General features: G+C 34.7%; 1 protein-coding gene across 1 annotated transcript in view; it reads right to left on the reverse strand.

Annotated features, from left to right (window-relative positions):
- Window positions 1–425: 425 nt before the first annotated feature.
- Window positions 426–21,297, reverse strand: part of LOC127162059 (NACHT, LRR and PYD domains-containing protein 3-like) — a gene marked incomplete at its 3' end in the record, with an annotated part of 29,791 nt that continues 8,919 nt past the window's right edge. The window contains exons 3-18 of the mRNA XM_051104831.1: window positions 16,885–16,992; window positions 14,861–14,965; window positions 14,404–14,511; window positions 13,697–13,781; window positions 13,321–13,516; window positions 11,298–13,218; window positions 11,006–11,176; window positions 7,589–7,762; window positions 7,230–7,400; window positions 6,941–7,111; window positions 5,728–5,901; window positions 5,363–5,533; window positions 5,050–5,223; window positions 4,679–4,852; window positions 3,030–3,203; window positions 426–596 (exon numbers count right to left, since the gene is read on the reverse strand). Coding sequence (XP_050960788.1) covers window positions 426–596; window positions 3,030–3,203; window positions 4,679–4,852; window positions 5,050–5,223; window positions 5,363–5,533; window positions 5,728–5,901; window positions 6,941–7,111; window positions 7,230–7,400; window positions 7,589–7,762; window positions 11,006–11,176; window positions 11,298–13,218; window positions 13,321–13,516; window positions 13,697–13,781; window positions 14,404–14,511; window positions 14,861–14,965; window positions 16,885–16,992 — 4,248 coding nt within the window. The remainder of the gene's footprint in view (window positions 597–3,029; window positions 3,204–4,678; window positions 4,853–5,049; window positions 5,224–5,362; window positions 5,534–5,727; window positions 5,902–6,940; window positions 7,112–7,229; window positions 7,401–7,588; window positions 7,763–11,005; window positions 11,177–11,297; window positions 13,219–13,320; window positions 13,517–13,696; window positions 13,782–14,403; window positions 14,512–14,860; window positions 14,966–16,884; window positions 16,993–21,297) is intronic.

Genomic DNA, 21,297 nt, shown 5'->3' on the forward strand with positions numbered 1-21,297 from the left:
AATCAATAATATGGATATGTAACTATAGCATTATTGTAGGAAGCAGAGGCATTGAGAGTAAAGTAACACCAGAGAAATCAGCGGATTACCACTGAAATCATTAATTTATCATTTGTCAGATTATGTCAGATGTAAGATTGTTTGCCTTTGTAAGGCTGTAACTGTATGTTTTTGGATAATGACATGATAGAAGTGAAGTTGAAAGAAAATAAATACTATATATATATATATATATATATATATATATATATATATATTTTTTTTTTTTTTTTTAAGAGAGGTTACCCAGGACAGAATCAAACCTGGTCTCCTAAATGAGAACTGCTCAATATGTCAATGTACCAGCACTGATCAATATTGGTATTTTCATATTTTGTCAATGAATGCTGTGGTGTTGAGTATGGTGGATGGTAAAATGTATTTACTTCAGTTTCTCCAGCTCACACACAGGATTCTTCAGTCCCTCACAGATCTCTTTGACTCCTGAGTCCAGCAGACGGCTGTTGTTCAGGTTCATCTCTTTCAGGATGGTTTTGGAGGAGAGAACAGTAGCTAGAACTGAACAGCTTTTCCCTGTCAGTTCACAGTTATTTAGCCTAAACACACAAAAATGCATTATTATTTTTATCTTATGTAGCACATACAATATTTAATACACATTAGATCATTAGATTTTTATATATTATAATACATTAGGGCCCAGTTTCATAGAGAGGGCTTAGCCTAAGCCAGGTTTAGGCCATAGTTCAATTAGGATTTTTATATATTTTTTTTTATATATAGCATTTTTATAAAGGTGCCTTAGAGAAAATATTACTGTTGTGCATTTTGAGACAAAACAAAGGCACTGATATTTTTTAAGATCAGTCAGTGCAAATTTCTTTCAGTTGAAACAGCTTAGACTTACATTTTAGTCTAGGACTAGGCTTAAGCCTTGACTGGGAAACCGGAGGTATATATATTTATAATGAATAAAGAAATTACAGTGCATTATATTATAGATTATATATTATACAGTGCCCTCCACAAATATTGGCACCCTTGGTAAATATGAGAAAAGGCAGCTGTGGAAATAAATCTGCATTGTTTATCCTTTTGATCTTTCATTCAGAAAATTCACAAAATTCTAACCTTTCAATGAAATAAAACAACGGAAAATGGGGGGGAAATCTCATTATTATATCTATTATATCTCATTGTTTTTCTCTAGTAAATATGAGGAACACGAAGGCCAAATTCCTTTAATTGTCCATCACAACGAGTAAAACCAAAGAATATAGTTGTGATGTGCAGAACAAGATTGCTGAGCTACACAAAATAGAAAGTGGCTGTAAGAAAAGAGCTAAAGCATTGAAAATCCCCATTTCCACCATCAGGGCAATAATTAAGAAGTTCCAATCAACTAAAGATGTTACAAATTCGCCTAGAAGATGGCGTGTGTCTATATCATCATAATGGATGATGAGGAGGAGACTTTGAGTAGCCAAAGACTCTCTAAAAACTACAGTTGAAGAATTAGTTGAGCCAGAAAGCCTTAAAAAAAATTTCAAATACATCACCCCTACATCACCACATGTTGTTTAGGAGGGTTTCAAGAGAAATCCTGCTCGCTCATCCAAAAACAAACTCCAGTATATTTATTTGTCAGATACAACTAGAACTTTAAATGAGACTGGCTTCTATGGTCAGATGAAACTTTAAAAAAAAAAAGCTTTTTGGCAGCAAACACTCAAGATGGATTTGGTGCAAACAGGGATAAAAAGTACCCCGTGCCCACATTTAAATAAACTGCTGGATCTTTAATGTTCTGGGCCTATTTATTTGCCAGAGATCCTGGACATCTTGTTTAGATACATGGCATTATGGATTCTATCAAATACTAAGAGATATAAAAGACAATCTTAACCTGACTGCCACTAGATATTCCATCAGGACAATGATCCAAAACAAAATAAAAATGTGTCACTGAAGACAAAATGAGGATCTGGAGAGATTCTGTATGAGGGAATGGTATCTCTTGTTAGGTGTTTTCCAAACTCACCAGGGATTATAGGGGAAAATTTAGAGCTGTCATCTTGGGAAAAGGACTTTGCAATAATTGGGTGCCAATAATTGTGGCCAACGTGACCTAGAGAAAAACATTTATTTTATAATGAGATTTTCCCCCCACTTTTTTATCTTTTTACTTCAATGAAAGATTAGAATTTTGTGATTTTTTTTAATGAAAGATCAAAAGGATAAACAGTGCAGATTTATTTCCAGAGCTGCCTTTGCTCATATTCACCAAGGGTGCCAATATTTGTGGAGGGCACTGTATATGTAACTTATAAAACATAACTATGCAGGGCTTTAAGCAACTGCCCTTAAAGATTTCAGGTTAAATTTATAAGAGGGGTTACTATGTGAACATTGGAGGTCATAAGTCTGAATGGACAGCTATGGAAAAGGGAAATCCCACAATGCTCAGCTCTTGTACTGTTTCTGTTCAACTTGTGTATGGCTTAAATTGGGAAAAAAAACAAACAAATCTAATTTCTCATCACAGAAATTAGCTATCACCCACTGACTACAGTCCCACTGACTCTCTGTGCCAGTGTATTGATGAAAGTACAGCTGGATATGCCAATTCTTCATTTAAATAAACAAAGAAAACAAAAATTATTGTATTAGACAAAAAAGATCAAATTCTCAAGGTAAACCACAAACTTGGGTGAACCCAGAACTTTAGGGATCAAAAAATAAAGGGAAAGTCAAGAATATCGGTGTGATATTGGATTGCAGTAGTCATCTCAAAGTAAGACCTAAATCAGAATACTAGCATCTCATACATACAGCAAGAAATAGACGCTTTTATATCACTGTATATGACTTTATCACTGTATCATTCTATTTCTACATTTATCTCTTATTTCAATTCAAATATATTTTTACATTTTATACACTTTTTACATATATTTAGTTTTTTGAACTTTGAATTAGCATTGTGCATGAATATGAACAATCTTGCCTGTAAAATCATATTCACTCACTTCATTTTTTCCACTATGCTATGAGAATCCATCAAAAGAGCAGAGAGTTTCTCTCCATCCAGGTCTCCTAATTTATCTTCACTCAGATCCAGTTCTGTCAGTATTAATGGACTTGTACCCAGAACTTTAGTGAGATAATCACATGCTTCCTCTGCAGCAAGACTTTTCAGAAACCTACAGGAAGTAGAAGACAATGTTAGATTCCTTAATCTTGTTGTAATTCTATACTTCTCGCTGCTCCCATCATGCTTATGGGTGGGGTTAAACAAGCATAGATACAATCCACAGTGAAAGGTGCAGTGTGTGGAAGATTGGGGCCCAAATGGTAGCTCAGAAAGGCCATATATCATGAGGAGAAGCATTGGGTTAATATAATACAATATCAGCAATGACAGACATTTGCATTCGAACGAAATTAAATTTCTCAAAGGATTATTGTGTTTGCAGAAAGCAGTAGGTCATTTTCAGAAACCTAAATAACTGTTTATATTCAATTTTAGATGTTTTTTTCAGTTTGAATTGTTTAAAGAGAACATGGTATTAGCAAGTGTAAACAGATTTTGTCAGTGAAAACTATGACGAAAAATGTTCGTTATCAAGCTTTTTTTCCCATGACTAAAAGATGAGACGATAATAAGGCCAATAAACAAAAACTAAGTTATCAACATGCAATTTCATTGATGAAATAGGACGAGACTAAAATGTATTAAAAAAAAAAAACTTTACCAAAAACCTCTCTTTATTTTCATCAGAGAAAAGGAGAGAGAATGTTATTGCAGACTGCTTCACACGCCTCTACTATGCAAGCTTTTGTGTATGATTGCCAGATAACAAGGCAGAACATATTATGCAAAGCAATACAATAATAATTGTATCATATTTGATAAATTTTAACATCATTTTTGTAAAATATTATATGTAGATGATGAAGCAAATCTATGCTGATTCAAGGCAGTAAGTGTTCATCTTGAAATATATGTTCTGGCAATATTAACCTTCCATTTTGCATGTGACGTGATTAATTAAACAATGGATCAAAACAGGACAAGGCTCGTCAACTGATTATTTGTTATCTTGCAGCATGGTTGCAGGAAAAGATATCTGAAATCAAGGCTTGCTTTTGACATTGGTGGGGGCACCAGAACCCCCATTAATTAGATTTTCCATAAAATCAAACTATATTTACCCTTAAATTATTGTTAATGCATGTACATAATGACATCCTAGGCTAGAAGATTGTGTGTTGTGCACCTTTCATCATGTCTTTTCTGTCAGTAAGCTTTTTATAGAGAGCTAATATCAGAAAAGATCACAATTTCTTTTTCTGTTTGCTGTTTTGTCGAACACTGCACTTCAAATTTATTGACGCAACTTTGTTAATTCCTAAAGTGAACTTTTATATTAACTTCTCGTTCATATAACTACCTTTTTCCAACCTATCTAATTTTTAGGTAACTTTTTAAGTAATATCAATGGTATTACATATTTCAGATGTGTCCAAAATCACAAAAACATATACATATATTTAATTGTTTAATCGAAATTGCTGGATATTGGTAGGAACAATTCCTTAGTGGCCCTACCTAATTCTATGCCCTTTTTTGAAGTGTACAATTTAAAAAATATATATATTTGAAGATTTTACTCACCTGATGGTTGTCAATTTACAACTTTCATCCTGTAGTAAATCACTGAGCTCCTTCACTCCTGTTTGTCCAGGATCATTTCCTGTGAGATCCAGCTCTATCAGGTGTGAAGGGTTTGATCTCAGAGCTGAAGCCAGAGCTTTATAACCTTCTTCAGTGATACTGCAGTCTGAAAGACTGTATATTAAAGAAGCTGTTATTCATTTACCCTCAAACCCAAAAGGAGATGTTAGGCAGAATATAGTCAAAGTGAAACTAAGGTGAATAAATTAACTGAAATGAAAGCCTCCCATTTTCTTGTTTTCAGTTAATCAAATGACAATAATAAATCTAATTCACATGTTGAAAGAAAATACATTAATGAAAATACGCACTTCAGTTTTTCCAATTTGCAATGTGTATTTTCCAACAGATGACAGATCTTCTCATTTCCTGAGTCTCCTAGTTTATTTCCACTCAGATCAAGCTCTATCAGGTTTGAAGGGTTTGAATTTAAAGCTTCAGTCAGAACACAACAATCTTCTGCTGTGATATTTCTGTTATTCAGACTGCGTTAGGAGAAAACACAGTTACAATTTTAATTAAGTATAGAGTTCAACACTCTCTGGTAAATGATACATAAATGCTTTCAGCAGCAAATTCATAAGTATTGAAAGTTGTCATAATAATTATAATTATAAAACTTACATCAGCGTGTTGAGTTTGCAGTGTTTATCCTGCAGTACAGCAGCAAGTTTCTTAAATCCTGAATGCCCTAGTTCACATTCACCCAGATTCAGTTCTCTCAGAAGTAACAGGTTTTTACCCACAACTTCAGTCACATACTGACAGGCTTCATCTGCAGCAGGACTCAAAAACCTACAGAAGAGAAGATGAAGCAGGATTCAATTTAATCTAAACTAGCATCTGGTTCTGATGGGAAACAATGAGAAATTAATTATCTTGAATTTGCTTTGCTGCAACAAACTGTATTACTGAAAAAACAAACAAACCAAAAAAAAAAAACATTTCTATTAACAACATTTCTTTTGTATTATTTCATCACGTCTCACCTCAGTGTCTTCAGTTGACAGTTTGGATCCTGTAGTAAATCATTGAGCTCCTTCACTCCTGATTGTCCAGGATCATTTCCTGTGAGATCCAGCTCTATCAGGTGTGAAGGGTTTGATCTCAGAGCTGAAGCCAGAGCTTTATAACCTTCTTCTGTGATACTGCAGTTTGAAAGTCTACAGAAAAAAAAAATGAAATCAAATGCATTTCTTTAATACAAATACATTTTCTGCATCAATACTAACTTAAAAAAATCTATTATTACTAAGAAATACGTAATTCATCATCTGATAGAAGCATGTCTGTCATTTTACTACAGTCATTTTACCTGGTGATGCCCTGACTTTTGTTGTAATTTCAATTACTTTTACCATATTAACTGCTTGAGTGGTACAATCCCATATGTGGGATCGATATTTGTGTGCCCTTGGCAATACGGTCCCACATATGGGGTTTTAGAACGTAGTAATGTCACATAGCTGCCAGAATCCATTGGGCTTTCCTGCTATGGCTGGCGCTGAGCCAGAGATGGACACACTCAGCCCTTGTCATATAATCACAACTCTGCAGTGTTTTCAACCACATGATGTTTGTTGGTTTTTAAATACAAATGTACAAGCAAAACAATGCAATTATTATAGTTTGTAAAATACACCCAATGGCAATAACAGATCAGATACAGATACTCATTGTGTAAAAAATTATAAAGTTCACTCTATTATTCTTCCAGCTTACCAGCCACTTACTTTCATGCAATTTGGGAGAACTGGATGAAAGTACGTGTTGTAAATCTGAAAGATACAATTCTGTGAACTGTGGGACAAACTAACATGGAGGTCAACTAACAAGATCATTAAGAATAAAAATATCAAATATTTGATGACATGGCGATTACATGTCACCATGGAAATAAGGTGATACTTCATAAAATAATGGTCACCTTAACAAAAAAAAAAAAAAAAAAAAAGAAAAAAAGAAAAAAGAAAAAAAAAAACACTAGGGGTCAGATAGAATATTTTACATTTACATGTGAAGAGGTTAATGGAAAAATAAATAAATAAATGATTATCATAAATGTTGTGTATTGCAAGCTGTTGCCATACAACATAAAAACACAGGTGACTATGCAAGGGCCTCCGTTTTCTTGAAAGTGTTAACTTTGAACAAAAAAACCCAAAAAGTTATTAAATTTAAATAGCCATTCATTTAACTCACCTGAGTTTCTCCAGTTTGCAGTTTGCACTTTCCAATCCGTTCTGGAGTTTCTTGACTCCTGAATTCTGTATATTATTGTTACTCATGTCAAGCTCTTTAAGAATGGGGTTTGATATCAGGACTGTAGCGAGAACTACACAGCTTTCCTCTGTTAGGCCACAATCACGCAGCCTAAGATGATGAACATGAAAGTGAAATTTTACAAACACACTTGATTTATTTAACATGGATTTCTTGTCCAAAAGAAACAAAAACAAAAACAAACAAAAAAAACATTAAAAATACTCACATCAGTGTATTGAGTTGACAGTGTTTATCCTGCAGTAGAGCAGCGATTTGATTCACTTGTGTGTCTCCTAGTTCATGTTCACTCAGATTTAGCTCTTTTAGGAGTAGTGGGTTTTTACCCACAACTTTAGTCACAAACTGACAGGCTTCATCTGCAGCAGGACCCAAAAACCTGCAGATGAGATGATGAAGCAGGATATAATTTAATTCCCAAATATACTTGATGAAAAATAGCATCCAGATTTGAGGGACAGAAGTGTAAAATAGTTTTTCTTGACTTTGCGCCAGGTTTGTATTAGTGAAATATTTCTATAAATAATTCACCTGCATTCAATTTGTTTAGTTTAGTTCACATCTTACCTCAGTGTCTTCAGTTGACAGTTTGGATCCTGTAGTAAATCATTGAGCTCCTTCACTCCTGATTGTCCAGGATCATTTCCTGTTAGATCCAGCTCTATCAGATGTGAAGGGTTTGATTTCAGAGCTGTAGCCAGAGCTTTATAACCTTCTTCAGTGATACTGCAGTCTGAAAGTCTAGAGCAAGAATGAAAATGTAAAATTATTTAGCTCTTGTAGAATTTAACAATATTAATATCTAAAGTTATATAATACATTGCAAAGGGAAGGCCAAATAAAGGCAAACAAAAGCCTCAGACCTTTAAATGTCAACTCTCCTAAGAATCTCCAGCAGTCTTAACCCTCTGGGGCCTGAGGTGATTTTGGGGCCCTTTAGATGTTTTGACATGCCCTGACATTTGTGCTTATTTCAGCTACTTATACTACCGGCCAACATATAATTTTTTTTGTATTCAGCACAAACGGTGCTACAATAATATGTGAGCAGGATGGATGTACATGTTTGCATTTTTTAGAAAAAAAAAAAAGATTATGCGTGGTTAGTAAGTTTTGGGAAAATAAATGTAGCTGAAATAAGGCCATAAAACTCATACTAAATAGTCAAGAACAAGGCTTTTGAGTAATCACTCTTGTAGGCTAGAATATTTACTTCAAAATGATGTGAAAATGATCGTGCTTACTCTTTCACAGAAAGCAATATATTGATGTAAATTTTCTAAGACGTGTTTCTAATGATGAACACTTTTGATGTGAAACACAGTTTCTAATGATGTATAACACTTACTTGTGTGACCAAAATCGACAGAGTATTTTTAGTGTCTTTCGCACTGATCTTAAAAAACGTGAGCTGATCATGCCGGCGTGATCGCTGACCCCAGGGAGTTAAAATAGGGTGAACATACGTCCTCTTTTCCCAGGAAAAGGTTCACTTTTTGGGCCTAAAAAAATTTCTTAATTGCCCAAAAAGTCTGGGATTCGGCTTTTGCTTTCTACAGTCGCCATTCACTGTATGCGTTTTTGTATTAACTCCCTGGGGTTGACGGTCATGCCGGCGTGATCAGCTCACTTTTTTTAAGATCAGTGCGAAAAACACAAAAAATTACTCGATTTCGATTTTGGTCACACAAATAAGTGTTATACATCATTAGAAACCATTAAGTGTATACTTTTATTTGTGCACACTCACAATAAAAACTAAACTGTGTGCTTCTTTAAATTAAAGAAAATAAACAGGGTGCTTTCTCAGTCTTCACTGTCTCCGCGAACAGCTTTTAGAAATGCGTCAATAAAATGAACCTAAACTCAGTGAATACTCAGCACACCGACAGGAGAGATATATCTATAGAAAGCTTGACATCTCTACTTTTAAATAAATTGAGTTTTATCAAAAACAAATATTCTGTGCTAAAGTAATCCATATGAAACCAACGTGATGCCTAGTTTTTGCCTAAGAGCTATTTATTTTTAATGCGATCACGCCTACGAGCTGCTTTTTCTTTTGATATGATAAATAGCCAAGTGCGAGGCGCCGCGTGTTAGCGCCCACGTGCTGAGAGGAATAACACAGAATTCACCTCAGATGAAGAACACAACGTGACGCACGTCTGATCCAGAGGAAAAGATCAGTCTGATGAGTAAGTGATGTTGCTTTTTTGCATTAGTTAACGTGTTATTTTGACATAAGCTTAAACACATTTACTAGCTTGGTTTTACCTAAACCATGATTCCTGGCTAAAAAGTTTGAAATCGAGTGAAACATTTCGAAAATGATATGTAGTTCATTGTATCTAAATTTCTCACGACGCGATGAAGTTTTCATGTTCTAAATAATTTAAAACAAATTATGATATAAAAGTAATATTAGTGTACACTGTAACATGTTGAATACTACAAGTATGTCTAGATCATGTTTATTATTAATACTCTGTTCCCAAATAGAGTTTTATAAGGTGCTAAACCATAATTTGTTTCTCAGATATAAAATGTCCTTTTTACATAGTACAAAAATAGAGTTGATTCACACCTGATTCACACATTCATGGCCATTATCCCTCCCTCGCATCTGGCTTTCTATCACAAAACACGTCTTAGAAAATTTATATCAATATATTGTTTTCTGTAAGAGTAAGCACGATCATTTTCACATCATTTTGAAGTAAATATTCTAGCCTACAAGTATGAGTTTTATGGCCTTATTTCAGCTACATTTATTTTCCCAAAACTTAGTAACCACGCATAATCTTTTTTTTCTAAAAAATGCAAACATGTACATCCATCTTGCTCACATATTATTGTAGCACCGTTTGTGCTGAATACAAAAAAATTATATGCTGGCCAGTAGTATGTTATAAGTAGCTGAAATAAGCACAAATGTCAGGGCATGTCAAAACATCTAAAGGGCCCCAAAATCACCTCAGACCCCAGAGGGTTAAAGCCCTGCACAGGAGTTTTCTTATTCCTACTCCCACTGAATGTCTGACTATTACCGCCTGTTCATGCTAACATTGTAATACTGCATATAATTTTTGTGCATCAGGGAGCCATTATTTAAATGAGCGCTTGCTGTTCACTTTCACTTTTGTTTTCACCATCACACACACTCTGTGTAAAGGGAGCAGGGCACATCTTACAAAATCAGACATCTGCTGAGCAGCAAATGCTCCACCATGGTCTGTCAGTCATTTTTTCTTACTCTTGACCCGTGATATTAGTCAAATCTGCCTCATGCAGCTTGATTATTGCATAAATTACATTTGACTGAAATGCTTGTATTGAAACATTTTGCATTCTGTCTATGATAAATCTGTGCATGATGTTAAGTTTTGTGAAGGATGGCCATTAGAAGGAAGCCTTTTAACTGTGTTTATGATCAATCTGCATAAGTATGACTGTAAAATATATATTTTTGGGAGCTTTGTTGTTGCTGTGTGGAAGGGCCTGGAACATATGGTTTATGCCAGAAAACAAATTTCACTAATCTGAAACAGTTATGTCTTCAACAGATTCAACAGTTATGTCTTCAGCAGATTAACCAGCTCACTATTAATACATGGATCTGAATTCTGACTGAAACCTAGAGCTGCAACTAATGATTGCCTAAATATATATAAATATAGAAAAAACAAAAGCACAATATAAAAGTTGTAAGAAGTAGAATGTCTCTATCTATAGGGACTACCACATCTAATTATATATATATATAACTCACCTATTTGATCAGTCAAATAGTCTATGTATTTAGCAGTTTTAAATTAATCATTTTGCATAATGCCCATATTTTTTAACAAAAGTGATAGTAAACTCTCTGAAATTCATTATTTAACCATGTAATGAGCATTTTGTAAAAAGAAATCTATAAAACAAAATCACAATCTTTAAGTTTGGTTGAGATCAGTTGTTGTCTGTTATCACACAACGTACCTCAGTATCTCCAGTTCACACTTTACATTCTCCAGTGCAGTGCAGAGCAGCTTCACACCTGAATTCTGCAAATTATTATTGTTCATGTTCAGTTCTTTCAGATTGGTATCTGATCCAAGAACTGTAGCCAGAGCTGAACAGCTTCTCTCTGTTAAGTCACAATCATTCAGCCTACAAGAAAAAAAAAATATCACATTAGACTATGGAATAAAGTATTTTATAAAAATGTTATATTGTTCTTCTGCTGCTGTTATCTAAAAAGCTGCTAAATAAATTTCATTAAATTACTTACATAGCTCTTTTTGAGGTTTTGATGACTGATAACAATCTAATAAGACACTCGTCTGATTTCTTAAATTTCTGAAGCTCAAACTCTTCCAGTTCCTCTTCTGACGTCAACAAAACAAAGGTCAAAGCAGACCACTGGGCAGGTGAAAGGTCAGAAGATGAGAGATTCCCTTTGCTGAGGTGAGTCTGAATCTCTTTCACCAGAGTTTGATCATTCAGTTCATTCAGACAGTAGAACAGATTGATTGATCTCTCTGTAGACAGATTAGCTTCCAATTTCTGCTTGATGTACTGAACTATTTCAGTTTTGCTCTGGTCATTGCTGTCTTGCTGTGTCAGCAGACCTCGTAAGAGTCGCCGATTGGACTGGAGTGACAGACCGAGAAGGAAGCGAAGGAAAAGGTCCAGGTGTCCATTGTCACTTTCGAGTGCCTTATCCACTGCAGTCTTGAGCAAATCAGTCATGTTTTTTTTGGATTTGGGCTGGAGTAACAGAACAAAAAGGAAGTGAAGGAAAGGGTCCAGGTGTCCATTGACATTCTTAAGTGCATTGTCCACTGCAGTCTTGAGAAAATCAGACACAGTTGGGTCATGAAGAAACACACTTTTCTTGTTGATGTCTAGAAGGAGATGTGCATAAAGGGCTGCAATAAACTCTTGAATACTCAAGTGAACAAAGCAGTACATGGTACCAAGAATGATCCCTGTTTCCTCCTTAAAGATCTGGGTACACATGCCTGAATACACTGATGCCTTATAGACGTCAATACCACAGGCTTCCAGATCTTTGTCATAGAAGATCAGGTTGTTTCTTTCCAGCTGTTGAAATGCCAGTTTCCCCAGTGAAAGGATGGCATCTTTATCCCAAGAAACATCTGGTGTATATTCTCCATCATATTTTCGTCTGCTCTGCTGGATCTGAAAGCGGAGAAAGTGTGTGTACATTTGCGTAAGACTCTTGGGAGTGTCTTCAGTAGTCAATTCCTGCAGTGTTTTCGGGGCGTCATCAGCCTGGTTGTTTTTCAGATCATTATTTCTTTTTTCCACCAAAATATTCCGGAGAACAGTAGCTGAAATCCAGCAGACAACTGGAATGTGGCACATGATAAAGAGACTCTTTGATTGTTTAACATGATCAATGATTTCTTTGGCCTGATTCTGATCTTCAAATCTTTTTTTAAAATATTCCTCCTTCTGTGCATCATTGAAACCTCGTACCTCTGTCAGCCGGTCGATACAGTCAGGAGGAATCTTACTGGCAGCTGCTGGTCTGGTGGTGATCCAGATGAGAGCAGAAGGAAGCAGATTTCCCTTGATGAGGTTTGTCAGGAGAACATCCAGAGAGGCTGGTGATGATACATCAGACCATGTCTCATTAACATCAAACTTCAGAGGAAGACGAAATTCATCCAATCCATCAAGAATGAACAGGACTTTCTGGTCCCTTCTTGCAATGTTCAGTCCTTTTATCTCTGGGAAAAACTGAGTTATAAGGTCCAACAAACTTTGTTTTTCTTTTTCCTTTAAGTTCATCTCCCGGAAAGGAAGAGGAAATATGAAGTGGATATCTTGATTTTCTTTTCCTTCAGCCCAATCTAAAACAAACTTTTGCACAGAGACTGATTTTCCGATGCCTGCAACTCCTTTTGTCAGTACAGTTCTGATCTGCTTGTCTTTTTCAGGTGCTTCAAACATGTTTGTGCACTCAATTTGTTCATCTTGTGATTCAGAATGTCTGGAAGTAACTTCAATCTGTCTTACCTCATGTTCAGTATTGACCTGTTCACTACAACCCTGAGTGATATAGAGATCTGTGTAGATGTTATTCAGAAGTGTGGAGTCACCTTGCTTTGCAATTCCTTCAAACACACGTTGATACTTTTTCTTTAGGCTACATTTTAGCTGATGAACAAAGATCAGCTCATCTGAATACAGAGACAGAAAAAACAGACTTTTTTAGTTTTAGTATTAGTTTTCTCTGCTACATTTATAAGTGAAAATATGACAGATGCTAATGAGTCTCTTACCTTCTAGAGTATTAGCAGCTTCATCTTGCTTCATCTCTCTCAGGAAGTAGAGTGTGAGATTAAGAGCTGCTTCTTTAATACTGCATCTATTTTCATTAAAGTCCTTCACAAAGTATTGTAAGTCTTCTTTTTGTAATATTTTCTTAAACCTTTCCAGTTCCTTCTTCAGAAATGTGATTATTTTGCTTTCAAGATCCTAAAAACAAAACAAAATAAATAAATAAATAAATAAATAAATAAATAAATATATATATATATATATATGTACACACACACATTTTTACGGGTTCTTAAAAGGAAACATAAATGCTCAAGATAAACCTATTTGTTTATTATTTGTTTATTATAAATATAAACATTGAAAATGTTTTCCTACCTTGAAGATCCACAGGAGATTGTCTTTGGAATTCATGTGGCTCCTGTCAGCCTGGACATCTAAATCTAATGTCTCATACTGAAGCCTACTAGTGAATAAAATAAAATACTGCATTTTCAAGGAAAATATTTGTATTTTTTAAATTGATTAATTAATTTATTTATATAACTGTAGTTTTTAAACAAAGAAAAATAGAAAGCAATCGCTGCTTAAGTTCACACTGTCAAAGTATATGACCTATTTAAGTATAAATGTAGGTAAATATTAGGTCTCTTATTGTAACATTTTATAATATAATAATATAATATTACACTGTGGAGCAGTTGTTAGTGCACCAATATGAATGGAGATTGCAAAATATCACAGTTCACATCAAATCATTATAATCTTCTCTGTCTCTAATCTTCTTTGCTGATGTTCTTAGTATCTTAATAAAAACTCTGATAAATAATTGTACAGTATAGCTTCATGATAAATATTGATTTAAATATTCAGCAGTCTATGTACAACCAACAATAAGAATCTGCACACTGCCACGCTGCTCCCAAAGATCAATTTATTGAATATACTGAATCATATATTGATACAAGTGGACTCTTGTTTACTTATAGTGAAGTGATTCATTTGATCAAGCACCTGTAAAAAGTTTTTTGTGTGTGCATATTATATGTATTTTTTCAACCAACAATACAAAACTTACGAAGTACCTTTTGGTAGATGATGTTTTTTTCTCACTGAATTCCGGTGGCTCACCACCTTTTGAATGGTCACTCTTCACAGACACACAGCTGGACACATGTGTTCCTGATCTTACACTAAAGACGCAAACAACAGAGGAAAAAAGAAACAATATTACAGGGGGTATGTCAGTCCAATATATGAAGTTTTAATGTTGTAAATTGTAATTAATATACAATTATATTAATGCATTTGTTCTACTATACTTATACATGTTTGGTTGAATGATCTATTGTATTTTCCATGGTGAATTTATGCCTTTTAATCACTGCCTTTATAATTGCATTAATGGAAAAAAGCTCCAGACCAGAGTTCAGTAAAGGTTACCAGACATTGTGTTCAGTGATTTTTTTTTTTAATTCAGTCAAGATCTATCACAAAAACCACAATGGCAAAATTAGCTAACATAATGCTATAATGTAATACCTTTTGGTAGATGTTTTTTTCTCACTGAATTCCGGTGGCTCACCACCTTTTGAATGGTCACTCTTCACAGACACAGAGCTGAACACATGTGTTCCTGATCTTACACTAAAGACACAAACAATAGAGAAAAAAAGAAACAATATTACAGGGGGTACGTCAGCCCAATTCATGAACTTTTAATGTTGTAAATTGTAATTAACATACAATTATATTCAGTGTTGGGCAAGTTACTTCCAAACATAATACATTATATACAGTATTACTAGTTACTGTCTTTTAAAAGTAATTAGTTACATTACAATATTACTGTCTCTGAACTGTAATGCGTTACACTACTTTTGAGTGTGTGATTAGGCATTATAAAATACCAAAATGTAGTTTATTGCTGCTCATTTTACATCCAGTGGAGGGTAATGAGCTAGGTCTATATAGCATAAAATGATAAAATCATATTTAGGTAGGTCTACATTAACGTTACTTGTAGTTTAGGTTAAGCACAGATGAGCACAAAATTATTACATTTATAAATAACGCCAGTAAATAAAGCGAAATTTTATAATGTACAAACAATAAACACAATACTTAGCCTATAGACATTTTTGAACGGTTTTCGGAACAAAACAAGAATTAAATATATAAGTTGCTAAACAAGTCAAAATACAAATTAGGCTAATTTAAAGCAAAACTGAAAGCAAAGGCGTTGTTCTCACGCAGCCTACCTCTCTCATTCGGCATGGATCCAATTAAATGTGTCCATATTCGCGATGTATTTAATGTTAAACTATTATTTATTAGTAAACTAGGCTTTTTATTTAACATGCATAAAAACTCACATGAATAAATATGTGTTTGGCCCGACCTCAGGTGAACGGCACGGATTGTTCTACGCAGTACGCACTATTTTAATTAATCAGTGTATATGTTTGGTTGACTGTATTTTATTGTGATAATGAACAGGCTGCAATGTTTGCAATGTGTGTGCATGAGGTGCCGGCATGATCAAACAGCGGAAACAAACAACAACAAAAAAATACTCAGTCATTTTTGGTCAGACAGACAATTCGAAACTGCAATGTGTTTACTTTCATTTCTGTCTTCTTGATTTTTTTCCCCCGTGAACTTTCGACGAGCGCCACGCCACACAAGCATGAACCAAACTCAGCAACATATGTTACTCAGTCTTTTCCTTTCATTTTGTTAATCTGTTAATTAGACTTTTTAAATTAAATATATATTTTAATTTTATTCATTTTATATATAGACTATGATCTGATAAAAACAGATTTTGTTATTTTTAGTTTAACTTATTTTTTGTTGCTTGTCTACGCTCGTCCGCCGCATTCTTTCTCTTCTCTGACCCCGCAGCTCTCGCTCTCTGTTAGCTTGGTGTTAGTGGCACCAGTCCAGCTGTTTCCAGGAGTTATTCATGCTATTTCTCCTTGTTGAGAGTTTGGTGTCACACAGATTACACCTGATTACACACAGGTAGAATCTGTCTCGGCAGTCATCTTAACCATCGAATTCCAGCAACAGGAAATAAACAAACTATTTTACACGCAGATGTTTTTCTCTGGTGCTGTTTTGCGGTGTTGGTAAATTCACCACTTAATTTTGAGTTAAAATATGTTGTTGTAACTTACATTACTGAGATTGTATCGAGTAATATTATTACCCAAATTTGATTAGTAATGCGTTATATTACTTCGTTACAGCAAAAAGTAATATACTACTGTAATATTATTACTTTTGTAATGCATTACTCCCAACACTGATTATATTAATGCATTTGTTCTGCTATACTTATACATGTTTGGTTGAATGATCTATTGTATTTTACATGGTGAATTTATGCCTTTTAAACACAGCCTGTACAATTGTATTATTGGAAAAAAAGCTCCAGACCAGAGTTCAGTAAAGGTTACCAGACATTGTGTTCAGTGATTTTTTTTTTTTTTAATTCAGTCAACATCTATCATAAAAACCAGAATGGCAAAATTGGCTAACATAATGCTATAATGTAATACCTTTTGGTAGATGATGTTTTTTTCTCACTGAATTCCGGTGGCTCACCACCTTTTGAATGGTCACTCTTCACAGACACACAGCTGGACACACGTGTTCCTGATCTTACACTGCTGACACAGAGAACAGAGAAAGAAAGAAAAAAAATATAAAAGATACATACATACACACATATACAGGGGTTGGACAATGAAACTGAAACACTGGCCAATATAGTGTTGGAGGTTTCATGGCTATATTTGCACAGCCTGGTGGCCTATCTTCACTGATTGCACACTGCACCAGTAAGAGCAGAGAGTGAAGGTTGACTATGTGCACCCAATGGATCAAACATTGTACCCTGAAAGTAGTGCCTTGTATCAGGATGATAATGCACCAATACACACAACAAGGCTGGTGACAGAGTGGTTTGATGAACATGAAAGTGAAGATGAACATCTCCCATGGCCTGCACAGTCACCAGATCTGAATATTATTGAGGGATGTTTTGGAAGAGCGAGTTAGGAAAAGTTTTCCTACGGCAGCATCACGTAGTGACCTGGCCACTTTTTTTTTTTTTTTGCAAGAGGAGAATAGCTTAAAATCCTTCTGGCTACTGTGCAGGACTTATATTTGTCATTCCCAGGATGAAATGATGCTGCATTGGGCACAAAAAGGCTCAACAACGTACTAATTGTTTTTAAAAAAACAGGTGTTCCAGTTTTATTGTCCAACCCCTGTATATATATATATATATAGAGAGAGCGAGAGAGAGAGAGAGAGAGAAAGAGAGAGAGAGGATACTTCTTCAGTCTCATTTAAAGAGATTTTGTGTGCCAAATGGGACTTTGTTTAGTTCAGTTTAGCTCAAACTAATTCACTAAATCATCAGGCTGCTATTAAGGAATAAAAGGTAAACTACCAGTCAAGTAAAGTACTGCCGTCTCATTCTGCACAATTTCCACTTCACCGAAAAACACAACTGGCTATAAAACTGTGTTATAGTGTGACCATATTAAATCTCATGAGGAAACAAACTACTGTATGTTGATCCCATTGATCAGATGAGTAAATACTAAAGCAAAAATACCATGTAATTTCTATAGCACTGAATATACTGAACAATGAACTGTGTACAGTGAACAAGACTCAGAAAGAGACAAAGATCTTTTAAATTTCTATGGAGATAAAATAATGGCATAAAGATTTGCAAGAGTACGTGTTGTGCAGGTGTACATAAGACTGTAAGCGTAAATTAAATTTGCATGCGCAAGAGAAGCTTTGTAAAAGTGTAAATCGCGTTTCAAGCGTAAGAAAAAAAAGATTTGCAGTATTTTACTGTTATTCATAAGTGTAATTCATGTATTGTGAAACTGCAGCTTCATGCTTTAGCTAAATAAATACAATCTGCATTCTTCCGACTTCCATTTCTCTGCGCTTAAACTTTTGGCACGTTCTTTTTGTTTAAATATGGTCAAAAGCACTGCAAGCCTGTGAACAGTGATCTGCACACGAAAACAACAGTTTAAAGATCTGCAAAACAGATTGACTGCGTAGGACCAATCTGTATGTGTAAAAAACAAACTGTTGCAAATGTCTAAATGACTTCTTGTGTATGTAGGGCACAAAGTTGCCGAAATAATCCGATTTGTACAGCTCCGTCTTTCTTTTATCTGCGCTTACACTTTTGGCACGATTCTCTCACTCACTGAGTTTTGCAAGCGTGAGGGGGAGGGCGGGGCCACCACCTTTTTTTTAGCCAATCAAATGAGACTCTCGCAGACTCCATTTACTCTTATCTGATTGGTTCAATAAACACATCACACGCCAAAACACAGGCAATATATGATAGTTTACTGTAATATTGTAATTTTGATGATACTTAATACTAAAACTGCCACGAGGTATGTATTACCCGTGGCTGTTTTTTAAATGTAGCCTACATAACAGATTTTTAATAAAACATTCAAGTCTCCCAGTCACTGACTTTTAGTAAAATGGTGTAATTTACAATCCTCTAAAAATTCTTTAGATAAAAAAGATCGATTAGATAAAACGTGGCATTTATATTATGCCTATATTTTCGTGCTGTCATTATCTTGCTACTTATGTTTTAATTGTAACTACATTGCTAGGCAGCACGTTTTACTGAATTAGCAGTTGAGATTCAAAAATAAAGTCAAAATTAGTAAAAGAAAGCAATTTATGGATGCTGAAGAGCATAGAAGCACTAAATGCCATTAGTCTGAGTCAGCATCTGACGGCTCATCTGACTGTGATCTCATATTTAGTTTCCTTATGAAAACAGTGGCATAATACACTGAAATAAAATGTTCTTTAGGCGTATAGAAACGGTAGTCGTGCTTGAGTAGAATTTACCCGCTGGAGGTTTTTAGGTGTACAGCGACCCCTGGCGGTGCTACTGTTAAACATGGCCTAGTATCTGCACTAGCAGCATCATTTTTAATTTATAATAACATGCTTAATTTCACTTGTCTACTGATCAGGGATGACTCAAATTTTTTAACTAAAATTTGGTTCAGTATAGTGAATATAATATGTATTTATTTTTTTCACTTTAACATGTTATAATTTAAGGGGATTTTACAACATTTTTTCAAAATCTTCAAAAATTTCAAAGTATACAATTGAGTGTTAAATACAATAAACAGAGACATGGTCTGGAAAATCGTCAAATTCAGATTTATGTAGCTTTATTATTATAGTAAAAAGGTTTTATCAAAAGTATAGCACTCTGATACTATTGTTGAGCATTGTCACATATCATTTTGTAATTTTTAACATCAGCTATATATTAGGCTATATTATATTATATGTGCATTTCAATGTTAAGCCAAACCAATCCAATAATGTTAACACCAGCTAACAATTCAGGATGAACACATGAGAGTGTAGCCTAATGGTACACAACTTATAAAGTATCATGTTTTAATTAAGTTGTTGTTTATTTATTTATTTTAATGTAAATGTACATTAAAAGTACCATTCCACCGGAAGCCAGCGGCAGTGAGAACTAAATGAAGATAAATGATTGGCGTGTGATGTGTTTATTGAACCAATCAGATAAGAGTAAAATGGAGTCTGCGAGAGTCTCATTTGATTGGCTAAAAAAAAGGTGGTGGCCCCGCCCTCCCCCTCACACTTGGAAAACTCAGTGAGTGAGAGAATCGTGCCAAAAGTGTAAGCGCAGAAAAAAGAAAGACGGAGCTGTACAAATCGGATCATTTCGGCAACTTTGTGTCCTACATACACAACAAGTCATTTAGACATTTGCAACAGTTTGTTTTTTACACATACAGATTGGTCCTACGCAGTCAATCTGTTTTGCAGTTCTTTAAACTGTTGTTTTCGTGTGCAAATCACTGTTCACAGGCTTGCAGTGCTTTTGACCGTATTTTAGCAAAAACAATGTGCCAAAAGTGTAAGCGCGGAGAAATGGAAGTCGGAAGAATGCAGATCGAAGCTGCAGTTTCACAGTACATGAATTACACTTACGAGTAACAGTAAAATGCTGCAAATCTTTTTTTTCTTACGCTTGAAATGCGATTCACACTTTTACACAGCTTCTCTTGCGCATGCAAATTTAATTTACGCTTACAGTCTTATGTACACTTGCACAACACGTACTCTTCACATGCCAATCTTTAAGGCATTATTTTATCTCCATAAATTTCCCTTTAAAAATATCCACTGATTCACACTGTTAAGCCAAGTTTGATGCGTATTTGTATTCATTTGAAGTAACTCTATTTTGCCCATTATTTACATTTAATACCCACTAAACATGCAACCCCAAAAGTGTAATACAAGCAACTTCATATGATAAATAAAACATACTAGAGTTAAACCCCACAGAGAGACAAATATGCTCAAAGAAGACCAATAGTCAAATATGAAGTTCAATCAGTTGACAGAGTCAGTCACCTCTTGAATACTAAATACAGACAATGTTTGTAACATAAATACCAGAACAGATAGAATGGTTTTAAAAATACTATGCATTTTTTTTTTTTTTTTTGAGCTGTTCTCAATGGCTGTTCTTCAAAAATGCCACGTTTTTTAAAACATCTAGGAGAGTGCCTGGCACTGAGCATCTTTTTTTGCATTGAACGTTCAGCCGATTTTTCTCAGTGCTGATGGTTTTCCACTACACCGTCAAATCAGCACTCAGTGATTACTCCTTTAAAAAGTAATCAAATTATTGTTCTGATTACTTTATTTCAAAAGTAATTAGTTACATTACTCGTTATGTTACTTTTTTTTCCTGTACATCCACGAAATTTAAGTGAAATAGTGAACTTGTGTGTTGCCTACCATCCCAGCATAAATGCTCCGATAAAATATTTGTTATTAAAGCATCAACATTCACAAACTGCTGTTATTTTAACTAAAAGCAATAGGCTGCTGCGTGTGTG

The sequence above is a fragment of the Labeo rohita genome, unplaced genomic scaffold (assembly GCF_022985175.1).
Source record: "Labeo rohita strain BAU-BD-2019 unplaced genomic scaffold, IGBB_LRoh.1.0 scaffold_826, whole genome shotgun sequence".
NCBI classification, from domain to species: domain Eukaryota; kingdom Metazoa; phylum Chordata; class Actinopteri; order Cypriniformes; family Cyprinidae; genus Labeo; species Labeo rohita.